At 65.7% G+C, this 15,975-nt stretch overlaps 3 protein-coding genes across 3 annotated transcripts; 1 reads left to right on the top strand and 2 right to left on the bottom strand.

The window, feature by feature from the left end:
• Window positions 1-223: 223 nt before the first annotated feature.
• Window positions 224-10,143, bottom strand: PFL1_06708 (uncharacterized protein; the record flags this gene model as incomplete). Its single annotated transcript, XM_007884254.1, has 4 exons — window positions 224-796; window positions 938-1,468; window positions 1,608-2,768; window positions 2,860-10,143. 4 exons carry the CDS (start codon window positions 10,141-10,143, stop codon window positions 224-226), a joined length of 9,549 nt encoding a protein of 3,182 aa, XP_007882445.1.
• A 917-nt stretch (window positions 10,144-11,060) lies between these two features.
• PFL1_06707 (uncharacterized protein) lies at window positions 11,061-13,185 on the top strand (the record flags this gene model as incomplete). The annotated part of the gene is made up of 6 exons (XM_007884253.1): window positions 11,061-11,191; window positions 11,303-11,358; window positions 11,478-11,591; window positions 11,735-11,883; window positions 12,009-12,160; window positions 12,309-13,185. 6 exons carry the CDS (start codon window positions 11,061-11,063, stop codon window positions 13,183-13,185), a joined length of 1,479 nt encoding a protein of 492 aa, XP_007882444.1.
• Window positions 13,186-13,381: 196 nt separating this feature from the next.
• PFL1_06706 (uncharacterized protein) lies at window positions 13,382-15,820 on the bottom strand (the record flags this gene model as incomplete). Its single annotated transcript, XM_007884252.1, has 3 exons — window positions 13,382-13,561; window positions 13,684-13,758; window positions 13,916-15,820. 3 exons carry the CDS (start codon window positions 15,818-15,820, stop codon window positions 13,382-13,384), a joined length of 2,160 nt encoding a protein of 719 aa, XP_007882443.1.
• Between the last annotated feature and the right edge of the window lie 155 nt (window positions 15,821-15,975).

Genomic DNA, 15,975 nt, shown 5'->3' with positions numbered 1-15,975 from the left:
AGGACCTGCTCGATGTGTACACACACGGCGCCGAGACACGCAGACACACACCCGGCTCGCATCATCGGAAGCGGTAACACCAAGTGGCGCTCTGCAATTCCCTGCCTGGTCCGTCGGTACGCATCGTCCGTCGATCTCTCATCCACCTCCTTCTCCATCCAAATACCGCCACCCTCGACGACGCGGTGCCGACTGTCCCGCTGTCCGGTCCATCTCCCTGGGCCTACAGGGCAGCCTGCCAGCCTTGGAAGATGGCCGAGAGGTTACCGGCGTCCATGGCCTGCTGGATGAGCTCGTTGACCGTGTACTCGACGCTCAGGCTCGACGAGAGCTTGGTCATGACCGACGTAATGGCCCGGTCGGCGCTCAGCTCCGCCGTGTCAATCGTCATGAGCGACGTGGCAGAGGGATTAGGCGGCGGCGGCGGCGTAGGCTCGACGCTAGGCGCGGCACCGCGTCCGTGGTCGCTCCTCCTGCCGCGGCCTCGCGCTCCCATACCCACCGCGCTCTCATCCCCGCCACCGCCGTTTGTCTCGTCGTCGTCGTCGTCGCCGCCGCCGCCCGCAGCACCCTGCGCCTTGAGCACCTTGATCGGGTTCGACGTCCATACAAACAGCGGATCGTGCTTGAACACCTCGAGCACCGTCTTGACCACGTCGCGGCCGTCGCGCAGCACCCGCAGCGTCTCCTCGCAGCACCGCCGGTACGTCCCCTCGATGCCCGAGAGGCCCATGCCGTCGACCAGGTCGCGCGTCAGCCGGAACGGCACCAGCTCCGGAATCGGCAGCAGCTTGCCCTGTCGTCGTGGTAGCAGGCGGTCGGCGAGAAGGGTAGACCACAAGCGCGCGCGCGAGGTGGGGAAGGGGGCGGGCAAGAGCAATCTGTGTCAACACTGCACCCGTCTCGACCGCGGCGTCCCGCGCCTCTGCAATCTCACCTGGTCAAAGGCCACGCCAAAGTCGATGTGGACCAGCTCTCCGCTCTGCTTGTCGAGGAGGATGTTGGACACGTGGCGGTCGCCGAGTCCGAGGATGTGGCCGACGATCGACGTCGTCGCCGCGCTCCGGGTATAGTTGAGGCGCATGGCGAACCAACTGGGCGGGTCCTTTTGGCGCTCGGTGAAAAAGAAGCGGAACGCCGGCGGCATGCGCTCGCACACGTCGAGGAACACTTCGAGCTTCTGGCTCGCCGTCAAGCCCTGGGCCTCGCGGATCCGCGTCCGCGCCTCCATCGGCGACATGTCCTTGGGCCCGTACTGGCCGTGCATTCGGATCAGCACCTCGCCGATGGGCACCGTGTTGGTGACGAATTCGAGCAGCCCACACTGCGGGCCGAGCGGGATCACGGCGTACGTGCGGACCGTCAGGCGCCGCTGGCTGGCCTTGCGGTCGCGATCCAGCAGGCCGTTGACCAGCCGGAACACCTGCTGCATGACGGCGTCCTGCCGCAGATCGTCGTCGCGCTTAAACTGGCGGAGTAGGCGGGCCGATGCAGGTGTAGGAAGATGCGCGCGAATCAGACAGGGGGGCACGAGCATGAGATTGGCATCATCATCAGGCCAGCAGGCGACCAGGCCCGGCTCCACTACCAACAGGCGCACCACTCACCAGCTGCTTGTACCGCTTGCCGTCGCTGCCGATGCACTCGTTGATCTTGGGGAGGTGGATGCCGCCGGCCGTGGTGAACGTCTCGCTGTAACGCACAATCGAGACAATGTCGCGGTACTCGCACGACCGGTCGATGGGCACCTCGGCCGTCGCCACAGGCACATCGACGTCGCGCAGCCGGACCAGCCTGAGCTCCGAGGCGGGCGGCATGCGGAGCGGACCGCGCTTGATCGCGCCGTTGGGCGTAAAGTACCGGCTGAACTGCTGGGCAAGGTTGACTTCGGCCCACTCGACATAGGCCTGGCAGACTTCGTCGAAAACCTGCAGGCGCCGCCGGAGCCGGTCCGTCGTCCGGACACGCACCCAGATCGATTCGGCCGCCATCGACCTCTGTCGCTGCGACGACTCGGCGCCCTGCGAGGCCGACACGTCGCGCCGCTCGCTGGCCTTGGCGTCCTTGCCCGCCTTGAGTAGCGCGAAGAGCGCGTACAGCGTGTGGAAAGGGTGATCGCGGCACACGCGCAGCACCAGATCCGAGAGGTTGGTCTGGAACGTCGACAAGCCCTTGCCTGCGGATCCCTTGGCGGTCGAGAGGCGCGCAGAGAGCTGGTGCGTGAGCGGTATGAACTTGTGCGAGGGAATCTGCGGCAGCGTCGCCGAGAGCGGGCGGTTGGCGTTTTCGTCAAACGCGTTGTCGAACCACAGCGACGTGAGGCGGCCGACGGCATCGTCATAGCGGTCCGACATGGTGAGCGAGCGCGAGTACATGGCAATGGCCCTCTGCAGAAAGAGGGTGCGCGCCGACTCGAGCTCCTTGAGGTGGTTCTCGTCCTGACGCAGGATCTTCTCCGCCTGCCGCTGGAACTGCATCAGCCGCTGCTTGAGGCTCCGCGAGACCGTCCGGTCGCTCTCGACCTGGTTCTGGCGGATTTCCTCCTTGCGGCGGTCGATGTACACCTTGAGCCGCTCAATCTCTTCGGCGTCGACACCGCGGTACTGCTCGTCTGCGAATTTGGCCCATTTGTACGCCACCTTGGCCTGCTCCTCGGTGCTTTGTGCGTGTCCGCTGCTCTGCGCGACCATGAGCTCGAGCGCAGGCTTAAACAGCGTCGTGTCGATGGCCCGCGGCTGCTGCGATCGCGCCGTGGCTCGCCACTCGCCCTAAACGCCATCGCCATCGTCAGGCCATGGTCAACGGTCAGCGCTGCATTCGACGTGCAGGATCGACGATGACCAGAGCGGAAAGACTCACCAGCCTCGCCATGAGCACAGCCTTGCGGTACCTCGAGCGGACTGCCGACTTCTCGCCAACCTGGAAGGCCTCGATGATGGCGCCGAGCGACTCGAGCGCGAACGCATGCTCGCCCTGCGCCCAGAGGACCGAGGCAAACTCCTCATCGGTGAGGTTCGATTTGTCCGACAGCGCCGCCTGAAGCCGCTGCGCCTCGGAGGTGGCATTGATCGAGACCTGGATTCGGCCCTGCTTGCGTGCGGCAGCGCTGAGGCAGATCATCATCGACCTCTCGAGCCTCATCGATTCCTCGGCAGCAGGGGAGAGCAGATTGCCGATCTCGTGGAGCTGTCCACGGGTCCGCTCGGCCTGCAGGATCGACTGACGCACCGACAGCACCCGCTCGTGGCACTCGATGTGGAATGTCGGCCGGGGCTCGGCCCAAAAGGCGGTCAAGTGGGCGACAGCCTCCTCTGCGCCGAGTTGCGAGGCAAGCTGACGCCACTCCCGCACCTCGTGGAGGCTCAAGAGATCGAGCTGGACCTTCCGGACATCGTTGATCGCCTCCGGCTTGGCGCCGGCGAGCCCCTCTAGCTCCCGTGCGAATCCTCCGGCCACTGCTCGATCAATCGATGCGCCCGAGCGGTCGCGGTGAAGCGCCTTCAGTGCAGCGTACGTGCCGCGGCTAGTGCCTGCGACATAAGGGTCGCTGCATGGGAGGTCCCAGGAGCCCATCCTCCACGCCATGTCGTACTGGAATCCGCCGTACTGCGGGCCCGCGGCGCCGAGGACCGGCGCGCTTGAGGCCGGAGTGGCGGGGCCTTGCAGCATCGAGGCCAAGCGGTTGAAGCCAAGCATGTGGAAGTCTTTGGCGACCAGCTGGCCGATCCCCTTGCCGGCGGACTTGAGCAGGGTGGCCGACGCCTCGTATGCGGCGGCGTGCAGCTGCAGGGCGCGATGCCACTCGCCTTCGTGATGGAGCCGACGAGTGAGCGACTCTTGGATATCGGCGTTGACGACGCCGTAGAAGCCGTCCGGGTCCTCGACGTTGCTGTAGGCGTCGTAGAGAAGCGACGAGATGGCGCCCTGTTTGGCCTCGGCGTCGCTGGCGTCGGTCGAGTGCTCAAAGTAGAGCTCGACGAAGAGCAACGCCGCCGTGTACATCTTGCAGTCCAGGCCGCGGCGGGCAAGGAGGAGAAAGTCGATGTCGAACCACAGATCCGAGGAGGTCGGGTCGCTCTCGAGAACACTCCATCTACGAACATGCAGCAGGCCCTCGATGATGGCGGACCAGGCGCGTGGATCGGAGCCATCGCTCGTCAGGACCTCGCGGAAGTGGCGTGCAATCGCCTCTCTGGAGGCGTCGAGGTGGCGGATCACCTCGTCGCCGCCCTCGCACGACTCGTCGGCGGTGCAGAGCTGCAGCAGAACGGGCAGCACCCGGCTCGCAATCTCGGCTTCGCCCTCGACGAGGCCCTGGATGTGGTGAAAGAACGTGCTCGTCGACGACTTGATCAGCATGTGGCTGATGATGCCAGTGATCTTGCGGATCCAGACCTCGAACGCCGTGGCCGAGGCTACGAGGGTGGGATCCTCCAGCTCCCTTGCCGACCGTGTCGGCGCCGAAGGTTCGGGCGCCTCGAATGCGGCGAGGAACGTGAGCTCTTCGTAAGCCTGGTTGGGCCACTTGGGCAGCGCGGCCGTCAACGTCTTGGCGAGCGAGAGGATGCCGCGCAGGGCGACGTAGGCTTGCTCCGCCGGCGTGATGCTTCGGCCTCGGAGGTGCTGGAGGACGATGAAGATCGTGACGGCCTGCAATGCCCGGCTCGGATTCTTGAGCGACATCGTCGACTCGAGAGCGGCGTGCACTTCGGACGATGGCAGGCTCTGCATCGCGCCGAGGCCTGGTGTCTGGAGGCGGCCCTCGCAGATGTTGAGCATCTCCGAAAGCGCCTGCCCCATCTGGGCAAGCTCATCAATCCGCTGGCCTTGAAGCTCGTCCAACCGGAGGCGCTCAAAGAGCAGCCAGACCGTCGACCGCGCAAATGCCTGCCGCTCCTCGGCCGAGGCTGCCTTGAGGCTGACGCGCAGCCGGTTCAGCACGGCCGCCGTCACGCGCACATCGGGGCATCGCTGGAGGGCGGCAGCGATGTCTCGAGGTCTAGCATCGGCCGGCGCGAGCGACTTGAGCTGCGGAGGGATCTCGTTGGGCCACATGTGCAACGCCAGCCGGACAGCCTCCGATGCCGGCGGCAGCGCAGCGATGGTCGTCTCGGCCCACCGGCAGGTGGAGCTGGTGGCCCGGGCGGTGTCCATGATTTCTGCCGGGCCCTCGTCCGGTCCGAACGCCGCAGTGCGCGCGAACTCCGTAAGGATCGAGGCCACGCGCGCCTGAAGCCAGTCCTGCTTGGCACACGCCGAGATGGCCCAGCTCGCCAGCGAGAGCGCCGCTTCGTGGACGGATGGCTGATCGACCAGGAAGCCGATACCCTGCAGCAGCACGTCCAACAGCCGCGGACTGGAGCTGACTCCTTCGGCGCACATGGCAACGTACAGCTGGACCGCCTGAACATAGCGTCGCTGGTCGTTGACGAAAGGCGCGTTGCCGATCCGGAAGAACGTCTGCCGCAGCACGTGATAGGCTACCTCGGTGCCGGTGGGGTCGACGCCGGACTCGGCGAGGACGAGGATTGCCTCGTGCACCGTCGTCGCGGCGAAAAAGGGCCGATTGGGCTCGTGCGCGGCGATGCGGCGATCCTGAGACCCGATGGTCGGCGCGATGAAGATGAGGTTGCGGTGTGTAGCTTCGTCCTTGATCCGCAGGCTCTCCGGAAACGCTGTCGACGATGCCGGCTCGTAAAACATGGCGAGAAGAGCGGTCACGACCTGATCGGCGATGGACGTGACCAGCTGTAGCATCTGCGCCGCGTCTACGTCTGCGCCTACGTCGGGATCCCACTGCTTGATCGTGTCGAGGACGCGCGCCCACAGCGCTGCCCTGGAGCTTGTCGGCGCACCCTGCGCTTCCTCGGCTGCGAAACCGAGCTCGCTGGCAGCCAGAAAGGGCAGGCACTCGCGGATGCCCTCCTTGACCGTCTTCCGCGCCGTCCGGGCCATGGTGGCAAAGTAGTCCCTGCCGGACCCTTGGTCCGAGGCCAGCAGCATCGCCCCGCTCTCCCGGAACGTCTGCTCGATGCACTCCTTGCGCGAGCGGAAGCCGAGGATCTTGTAGGGCACCTTGAGCGGGTCGTACGAGTTGCCCACCATGCCCCACGTGATCTGCCCAGCAAAGCACTTGAAGAGCTGCCGAGGACCCGCAAAGCCAAGCCTCGCCGCAATCTCCTCAAACGCGCGCCTCAGCGTGGGCTCGAGCGAGCCGGTGGCGAGAAAGATCTCGAGCAGGTGAAAGAGCGAGACGTTGCGCAGCGACGAGCTCGAGATTGTCACGTTGGAGAGGCAGAGGACGCGTGTGGCGACGTTTTCGCGCTTGGCATGGTCGAGGGGCAGCCGCTCCTTGAGCTTCTCGTAGAGGGCGGCGAAGCCGTCGTCGTCGCGGTCGAGGTGGTCAAACAGGCCCGCGGTGATCGTCGCGCCCGAGGCCCGCACGCGCACGTCGGCGTCGCAGTTGAGGTGGAGCGCGGCCTCGGACGGCGGGCACCGGCTGATCAGCTCCTCGTCGTCGTTGATCCAGAGGCGCTCCTGGGGGTCCGCCTGGATATAGTCTGCGATGAACTCGGCGGCCCGGCGGCGGGTCTTCCAGGGGGAACGCCACTTTTGCTTGGTGACCTGCTCCGTGAAGAAGACGCAGAGCTTGCGCAGCTTGTCGAGCAGCTCGGTCGTCAGGCGCTTGCCGCCAAGCCACATCGGCATCGTCGCGGACACCAGGTCAATGGCCAGACATCTCGCCCTCTGGTCGCGCGCAAAGTGGTAGGAAGTCAGCAGATCCGATCCGATCTGGTCAAGCAGGTCGATGACGTCGCGCAGCGTCAGCCAGAGGCATCCGCTCGACACCGCCGCGACCAGGCTGGGACCGAGCTTCACCAGCGAGTCGAGGGACCCTTCAAACATGAGGTTGACCAGGCGCTCGTCTTGGGTCGGCTCATCGCTCCCCGCGGCCAGCTTCGGCGCCTGGACCAGAGCGGCCACGCACAGCGCGATGAGGTCCTGGGAGTAGCCCTTGGCCGCCCCCTGTTCGCGTTGAGATCGAGACGTATCGTGCGACGCCATCCTCGCCGTGCCGATAAAATCGTCGTCGTTATCGTCGTCGTCGATCGTGGCGCGGACATCGCCGCCGCTCGATTCGCCCCTGCTCAGGCTTGCGTTCAGCGATGCCGGCTGCGAGGCGTCGACCGTCCCATCGGTGAGGTCATGGTGGACCGAGTTGTAGAGAGATTCCAGTAAAGGCTTCAGGCCCTGCGCCGAGAGCAGCGTTCGCCAAAAGCCCGTCGCGAGCGCCTGCTTTGCAGCAGCACTCAGCGCTGGCATTTGCGCGCTCCGCTTTTTCGACGATCCAGCGTTACGCACTCCAGCCCTGGGTCCGGGCTGCACCAGGAGGACGTCGCTCGACGTCGGACTCGCTGAATCGGCGAGAGGCAGCGGCAGAAGAGGGGCTAGCGCCTGCAGAACCGACAATCGCTCGGCCGGCGTCCAGTCGTGCCGGCCCAGAACGAGATTGACGGTGTGGTTGAGGAGCTTGGCGGCAGCGCTCGCCATCGCGCCCAGTGCAGCGATGCGCCTCTCTGCAAGCACCGCGTGGAATGCAAGGGCAAGCAGCGCCAAGTCGAGCAGTGTTGCTGCTTGCTCGGGTTCGAGCGACTTGGCCAAGCTCTTCTCGCTCGAAGCCGATGGCATCATCGACGCTGCTGCATCGGCCCCCGACGGCATCAGAAGCGCATTGGCGCAGAGTACGCCTCGCTCCAAGGCGTTGCAGATGCGGCGCTGCTCGGTGTTCATCGGCGACAGCTGCGGTGTCGATTCTCCCGACGCGTCCCCGGGAGGCGTGACCTTCGCCTCGTCGGGCAACGGCGACGTCGTGCTGCCTGATGGGCGTCGATCCGACTGCACCCTCTGGAAAAGCAGAAAGTTGCGCAGGCTGTCGAGCTCCTTTTCGTCGGCGATGCTGGCCGTGAGGTCCGTATGCCTGGTGTGCGCGTTGAACGCCGAGTAGGCGAGGCCCGGGGCGGCGTGGTCGACGCAGGCCGAGAGGAGTGCAAGCAGATCCGTCCACTCGAGGTCGGAGCTCCGCGGCGGCACGTGCCTCATGGCGAGCACGACGCCCGTCCGCCAGATGACCAGAAGCCAGTCCAGCACCTTTGGGCGGAGATTGAGCGAGAAGAGCTGCGCGTCTCTGCTAGCCCGATCCAGAGCCGCCACGAGAAAGTCTGAGCTCGAGTCGCACAGCACCGAAGGCCCAAGGGCGTGGATCTCGGCGAGGATGGAGCGCAGGTCCGCCAGCACCGTCGCTTCCGGCATCCTTGACGAGCGAAGCAGCGTCGAGAGCAGGTGAGCGGCCGGACGCGTCACGGGAGCCGATGGCAAGCGTCGGCAGGCCAGCGTCCACGCCTGCGCCAAGGCGGCATCAACGCCGGCGGCGACGGTGGTGTCGTCCGATGCTTGATCGTGGCTCTCTTCGGGCTGTCGATCCGCAGGACAGTGCCGGGCAACCTCGGCAAGGCAGACAAATGCCCAGGACTGGATCACTGCGTCCGCGTTGCTGGCAAGGCCCAAGACGGTCTCGGTCAGGCCTCTGCGGACTGCCGCGTCCAGCTCCGGCCAGCGGTCGATGACAAAGAGGACGAGCTGCAGCTGCCAGAGCAGGGAATCTTGGCCCTTGCTTCCGGTGCGCAGCGACGTCGACCGCCTCAGGTCGCTCAAGAGCGCGCCGATCAGGGCCGATCCGGTCTTGCTCAGGACCACGCCGGTCCCAGCTCGTCGCCTCTTTGTCGAAGATGGGGCGTCTGGCGTGGTCCGTCTGCGTTTGGTCGGAGACTGAGTCGCCGTCGTCGGAGGCAACTCGTCCGTGTCGTGCACCACCGAGGGCTCGCGCGAGCTTGGGTCCTGGGTCGCGGCGCTTCGCCGAAGCTGCAGCTGCAGCTGTTCCGGAGGCGGCGGCAGCAGCCCGATCAAGGCGGTCGCGTTGAGCTCGAGGATGGCCCACGCCAGGGCATCCGACTCGGAGAAGGCAGCACCCTGTCGCAGCGTGAGGAGCTCGTAGGGCCTTCGTCGATCGGCAGGTTCCGAAGGTTTGAGCCTGAGGCTGGTCAACGTGATGGGCCGCGACCCGGATCGACTCTCGTGCTCGCGGAGAATGGAGCGGTGCAGGTCGACGAGCGTCATGCGGGCATCGTCTTGGACTGCAGGCAGCGTGGCCTTCTCGGCCGCGGGGCATTCATAGGTGGGGCTCAGGCAGCTCGACACGACGGGAACGAGGATGCGCCAGCAGATGACGAGCTGCTCCTTGAGCTGGCGATTCTTGGTGTGCCAGAGCGCCAAGAGGGTCCTGGATGCGCGGCTCGAGAAGCGGATGACGTCTAGGGCCTCGTTGAGCTCGAGCTCCCTGAGCAGCCTGTTGAGTCCGGCGAGGGCGGGCAGGTGGCTCGAGGTCTCGACCGGGTGGCGTTCGAGGAAGGCGGCGTAGCGGTCCAAGAGGCTGAGGCCGCAGCTGTCGTCGCCGCGCAAAGGTGCGGTGGGCGACGCGACGAGGTGGTGGAGGCAGACCATGTGCTCGACGTCTTCGAGGCCGAGCGGGCGGTTAGTGGGCTGGGCGGGGGGCGTGTGCTGGGCGAGGGGCGTGTCGGGGTCGTCGCCGAGGACGACGTTGGAGCATAGCTGTGCGACCATGGACCACTCGTCGACCTCGAGGTGGTCGACGTGGGGTGGGAACTGGAGGATGGTCGAGAGGGCCTTTAGGTAGGACATGGAGACGGGCTGGAAGACGGCGCCGTTGTGGACAAACATCTGCACGATGTGCGAGAGGATGGCCTTGATGGCCCTGCGGTTGAGATGGCGTACGGAGCGCTCGACGAGCTGGCGAAGGGCGTATGCGGCGTCGCGGAGGCGCGAGAGGGCGATGGGCTGGGCGCTGGCGATGGAGCCCTTTTTGAGGCAGGTGGCCCTTTCGATGACGACGCAGGCAAAGAGGGACTGGAAGGTCTTTAGCCAGGGCTTTCCGTCGCCGCGCGGATCGAGGTTTGCGACGTTGGCTGGGTCGGCGAAGATCTGATCGAGGTTTGCGAGTGCATTCTGGCGGTCCTTTACCCTTTCGGAGCGGAGCTGCTCGAGGGTGTCTTGGAGGGAGACGACCATGGTTGGGGATGAGTTGGCCGGGGGGTTCGAAGGGGGATTGGGTATGGGTTGGGTGGCGGTTGGGATGGCGCTGGAGGCGGCTGAAAGCGCTGTCCGGCTCGAGGGCACTGCCTAGGTGGAGCCGGTGGAGCGGCCCAAGCCGGTGGACCAGGTGCGGCGAGCGCGCATTCGGGATGGCGGGATGACGTGGGCCTGGATGTGACAGAGGCAGAGGCGGAGGCAGAGAAGAAAAGGAGAGGCGATGAGGCGGATTGAGAGGGTGGAAGCAGGAAGACGAAGAGAAACCAGCCGCCGTTGAACACTACACTCACTTTGGCCCCAAAGGTGCCAAGGGCGGTCGAGGAAGCCAAGGCGACCAAGAAGGCGGGCGTGATTGCGGCTGGGGGGAGCTTGAGCTTAAGTGGGCGGAGCGGGTGGGCGAGGGCGAAGCTAGGGAGCCAGAGCAAGAGAGAGAGAGAGAGAGAGAGAGAGCACGCGGGTGACCCGGTGGCAAGAAGGAAAGCAGCCAGTGAGGCCAGCTCAACCAGGGCTCAACCCGACCTGGCTAACTGCTGGGGCCTTGGTGTTGGTCTCGGCGGCGGGCCGACGCCGGCAGGGCAGCAGGCCAGAGGCTAGGCCTAGGGCTGTGCTCGCCGCCAGACCCAGGCCACGCGCCCTCCACACCTTCTTCTTGGCTGGCTCTTCTCCCTGCCTCTTGGCCAAAGCGGCGGCGGGGGAACGGCCCTCTTTTCCATCCCTTCGACCACCACCCTCCTCTCCTCTCCTCGCTTCCCCTGTCCTCGCCTCTCTTCTCGACTCCCCTCTCCTCGCCATCACCGAGCAACCAGCCCTCCTCTTCCTCTTCGTCCCCGTCTCACACACCTCCTTCCAGACTGCCCCTGCTTCCCGCCCTCGCCCAGGCAAAAACACCGCCCAACATGGCCACCACTTCAACAACACCCCCGAGCGCCGCCCAGCACGAAATGGACAACGTCGAGATCGGCATCATTGGCATGGGCGACATGGGCCGCCTCTACGCCCGCATCTTTCGTGACGCAGGCTGGAAACGGTGAGCACCCATCATCGCCCAACCTAGACCGTTCCCCCTCCCGCGTCCCTCGCCCATCCTCACCCTCACTCCTTGGGCCCTCCGCCCCGCCTCGCCTCTCCCCTGCCCCAGGATCAACGTCTGCGATCGGCCAGAAAATTACGCCAAGCTCAGCGCAGAATTCAAAGGTGACGCTGCTGCACCTTCCACTCCACCGCCCTCCTCGATCCTTCGTCTGGTCACTCGCCAGCTGACCTAGGCTCCATGCACCTTTCGGTACCCTCCCGTCCCCCCTTGCCCCGCACAGATTCTGGCATCACCGTACACCCCGATGGCCACCACGTATCCAGAAGGAGCGACTACATCATATACTCGGTCGAGGCCGCCTACATCGATGCCGTCGTCGAGCAGTACGGCTCCTGTGAGTGCCACGGGCCACTCAGCCCCATGTTGCGCCTCGCTCTTTGTCGCTGCACCGCACCGCACTGCAATATGCTGCTGCTCGCTGCGCCAGTACCCAAGCCCGCACGCTGACCGATCCCTGGTCGCTCTCCTCGCCCACAGCGTCCAAGATGGGCTCCATCGTCGCCGGACAGACATCCGTAAAGGCACCCGAGAGGGCCGCTTTTGAAAAGCACCTCCCCGACGACGTCTACATCATCTCGTGCCACTCGATGCACGGGCCCAAGGTCGACCCCACCGGCCAACCCCTGGTGCGTCATCCGACCCGCTTTCGCCAGCGTCTACCAGCTGGGGCGATGCGGACCCGCTCTGACCGCCGCCGACCAGACCCGCTTCCCCGCCCGCGTTGACCCCTTCCTCGAACCCCGCACCGCAGATCCTGATCCAGCACCGTGCGCCAGACGAAAAGATGCGCCTCGTCGAGCGCATCATGGCCGCCTTTCGCTCCAACTTTGTCTACCTCTCCTACGAGGAGCACGACACCGTCACCGCAAACACCCAGGCCGTCACCCACGCCGCCTTTCTCTCGTGAGTGCGCCGGCCCGCCTGCCCGCTGCTGTGGGTCTGCATCGGTGCTCGCCCCGACTGTGTCTGATGCTGATGATGATCATGCTTTCGTGGCTCCCGCCCGTCTCGTCCCCCGTGGCTGCCTCTTCCGAATCGCCTCTCCGTGCAGCATGGGCACTGCGTGGGGCTGCTCGAACCAGTACCCGTGGGAGAGCGAGCGGTACCCGGGCGGCATCGAGACGGTCAAGATCAACATCTGCCTGCGCATCTACTCGGCAAAGTGGCACGTCTACGCCGGCCTGGCGCTCCTCAACCCGTCGGCAAAGACGCAGGTGACGCAGTACGCCAAAAGCTGCACCGAGCTCTTCAAGCTCATGGTGGCCGAGCGCGAAGACGACCTGGCGCGCCGCGTCTTTGCCGCGCGCCGCGGCGTCTTTGGGTGGGACGACGACGAGGACGACAGCACCAGCGTCAAGACAAAGAGCAGCGGGTCGCGCGTCGAGCGCAAGCCCATCCTGATGAGCGACACGATGCTCGATCGCTTCCACATTGCCGCGCGCAGGGCGGCCGCTGCCAAAGGCGAGGCGGCAGCAAAGAGCCCGACGACAGCGGCGAGCGGGACATCCGTCGACGCGCACTTGGACGCCACGTCCGGTCCGACGCCGGCGGCCGCGTCGCCGCCCAACTCGCACCTCTCGCTGCTGGCCATTGTCGACTGCTGGCACTCGCTGGGCATCAACCCCTACGATCACCTCGACCTCGCCGCGACGCCCGTCTTCCGCATGTGGATCGGCGTGTGCGAGTACCTCTTCCGCTCGCCCACGCGGCTGCGGCAGGCGTGCCGGGCGGCGGCGCGGGACCACGACTTCCGCGCCGACGACACCGAGTTTGTCATTGCCTCGCGCGGCTGGGCCCAGGCGGTCCAGTTTGGCAGCTTTGACAACTACCGGCGCCGATTCGAGGAGACGCGCAGGTTTTTCGAAAACCGCTTCGACGAGGCCAGCGTCGTTGGCGCCGAGATGCTCAAGGTCGTCCTGGCCGGGTGAGGGGACGCGATGGGATGGAGAGGGGTGAGGGACTGCAAAGGCAGGAAAGCAGGTCTAGTGAATTCCCAGGCGGACGACGAAAGGGGCCGGCCAGAGTCTAAAGGCCGGGTCAATGGGGCGGCCGGGCCAGGCCAGTCCGCGAAGCGGTGAAGGCAGGTTGGCCGGCGGGCTGACTCGGGCGCGCGCGCGAGGCGCGTCATTCGCCCTCGAGGACCCAACGTTGCAGTCCGTCGCTGGCGCCCCAGATGCGGTCGAGCATGACAATCTGGATCCAGGATTGGAGCGACTTCCGGCGCGCCTCGAGGTACCTTGGGTCGTACTTGTGCAGCAGGCCCTTTCGCTTCGACGGCAGGGGGGGCAGATACCTCGCTTGGTCCTGCGCGGGTCGCGACCCGCGCAGCACAGTCGTGTGCGTGGCGAGATGGGGGAGAGGGGGAGGGCGTGATATCAGTCTGGGGCATCTCTTCCTCTGACGACTTGAGGAGCTCGTCTTCTCACCTTGATTTCGTTGCAAAGCACCTGTCGTAAGCGGACAAAGGAGCTGAACCTTCGGAAAATGGTAATCGTCGTTCCCTGGATGCATCGTCGTACATGGCAAGGGGGAAGCGAGCGAGGTCAGCCTCTCGTTGTCGTCGGTCGTCGAAAGGCCCCGAGCTCGTTTTCCATGCTGCACTTTCTGCGTGCAGGCAGGCGACAGGCGACTGAGCGAGGGCGGGGCGGGCCGACTCACCTGTTTGGAAATGATGCGGATCTCAAATACGACCCAGCCTCGCGCCTGGGATCCGACCTGCTTCCAGCCTCGTATTGCTACATCCCTCGCAAACCTCTCCCCGTTTCCACCGGTAGAGGTGGCATCTTCGGACCTCCCACGCCCACCCCTTCTCCTCCTCGAATTGGACGAGATCGATCCACCGCCGCCGCTGCGTCGTCGTTCGAGACTCGATGCCAGACTGGCGGAATGCGACGACGACGTGATGGTAGAGACTGGTAGCGAGAGGAGCGAGGCGGGCAGCGAGTCGAGAGAGGCCCTCTCTCCGTCCCCACCCTCGTCGTCGTCGTCGTCGTCGTGACCTCGCGTCCGAGGCTCGAATGTCGGGCTTGATGGCGCAGAGATGCTCGTCCCCGCGCCAGAGTGACGTTGGGAAGACCACCGCGGCGGGTCCTCCCACGTGCCTTCTGGTGCCTGCGCGGAGGATTCCGTCGCGAGGGGTACGAGTGGCGTGTGGAACAGGCTCTCGATCCGACTCCCCAGCGTATGTGCTGCCGGGGGCGACGACGGCGGCCCCGCTGTCGATCGGTAGGTCGACACCTTGTCCTCGACTCGGCCCAGCTCCCTCTCGGAGCGGCGCGCCTGCAGCTTGTTGCCGTGAAGTGTGAGATGCTCCGTCTGCGTAGCGCTGACCTCGATGGTCGGCGTCGCCCGCCGCGAAATGGACGGGATCTCAAGCTTGCCGCCCCTCAAATTACCTCCCCTTGACGTGCTCGCGACGCTGTTGCGGCTGGTGGGCCGGTCGATGCCGATGAAAGTGGGGCCAGGCGCCGTCAAGGTGGCGCTGGATGCCAGGTCGGCCGTGACCGCACCCCTGCTTGCCATGGGTGCGACGCTCGCCTGGTGGCCCGATGAGGATGACGCGGCATCCGAGGAGGCGCTGACCATGTCGTCGTCGTCCGATGACAGTCCATCGCTGCCGTCGTCACCGCCAAAGTTGAGCGCCCTGGCCGTTGGCTTGGGTGCTCGAAGCGCTGGGCCCGGGGGGTTGCCTTCGGCGCCATCGGCGCTGGGAGTGACGGTCGCAGCAGGTTGGAAACCAGGCTTTGACGAGGGCGCGCGCCGGCCGGGTTGCAGCGCGTCGGGAAAGGATTGCAAGAAAAAGGCCGGTGGTGTCCCCTGCCGCATAGTCTCGGCATGCCGCTGTATGGGCGAAGCGACGACAGCGGCGGCGGGCGCAGCGGCTGCGGGCGCTTTGAAGGGCGAGTCGAGCGAGGTGAGTGGACGCGACTGGGCGCTGTCGCCTGTCGTGCTGCCGTCTGGCGGCTCGGGCGTGGCGGTCTTTTGGTCGATGCGCCTCCTGCCGCCCCTCATGCGGCCTACGACTTTGCCATTGACGACGCGCTCGCCAAACTCGTTGAGGTAGACGTCGTCGAAGGCGATGCGGGATCGAAGGCCCGATGCGGGTCGATCGGTCGAGGGACCTGCTGATGGAGACGAAGGAGGGATGCGATCGTCGTCTGTCGTGTCGGTTTGGTGTATGGGCCCGGTGAGGATGATGCTCTGCACCTGCTCTCCCCTGACCGAGGCCATGGTCGAGGAGAGGCCGCTAAGGGGCAGGTGGTCCTCATGGTCATCGCTAGGCTCGCCTCCATCGTGATTGGTCGATGTCGTGCCCGGGTGCGGGACGCGGCTGGCGTGGCGGGACGGAAAGGGGGAGAAGGAGGGTGGGCGCACGTCGGAGGGCGAGTATATCGGTTCCAACTTTGACTCTGGGGAGAAGGTGGGTGCGGGTATGTCGATCGAGGGCCGTAGTGTGCGGCTGTGCGAGGATGTTGGGCGGGACGGCGCCGAGAGATGGAGAGCATCGAGGTCCAAAAGGTCCGAAGTGGCCAGCTGGAGCTCCCTGGCCAGCTCGTCGTCCATGGTGTGCGACGGCGGCGGCCGCGGGGAGGTTGGGCAAGGGGGGTGGGGATGGTGGAAGTAGTGCTATGTTGGTATGCTTGTGGTGTGTGAGCCTGTCATGATGCAACGCTGCAGGCTGTTGCTAGAAATGGCCGGTAGCGGTTGATGGCAGCGGC

Source organism: Pseudozyma flocculosa (genome assembly GCF_000417875.1).
Source record: "Pseudozyma flocculosa PF-1 unplaced genomic scaffold scaffold00029, whole genome shotgun sequence".
NCBI classification, from domain to species: domain Eukaryota; kingdom Fungi; phylum Basidiomycota; class Ustilaginomycetes; order Ustilaginales; family Ustilaginaceae; genus Pseudozyma; species Pseudozyma flocculosa.
Note: the sequence above shows the minus strand (reverse complement) of the source record. Positions and strands in the feature narration are given on the sequence as shown.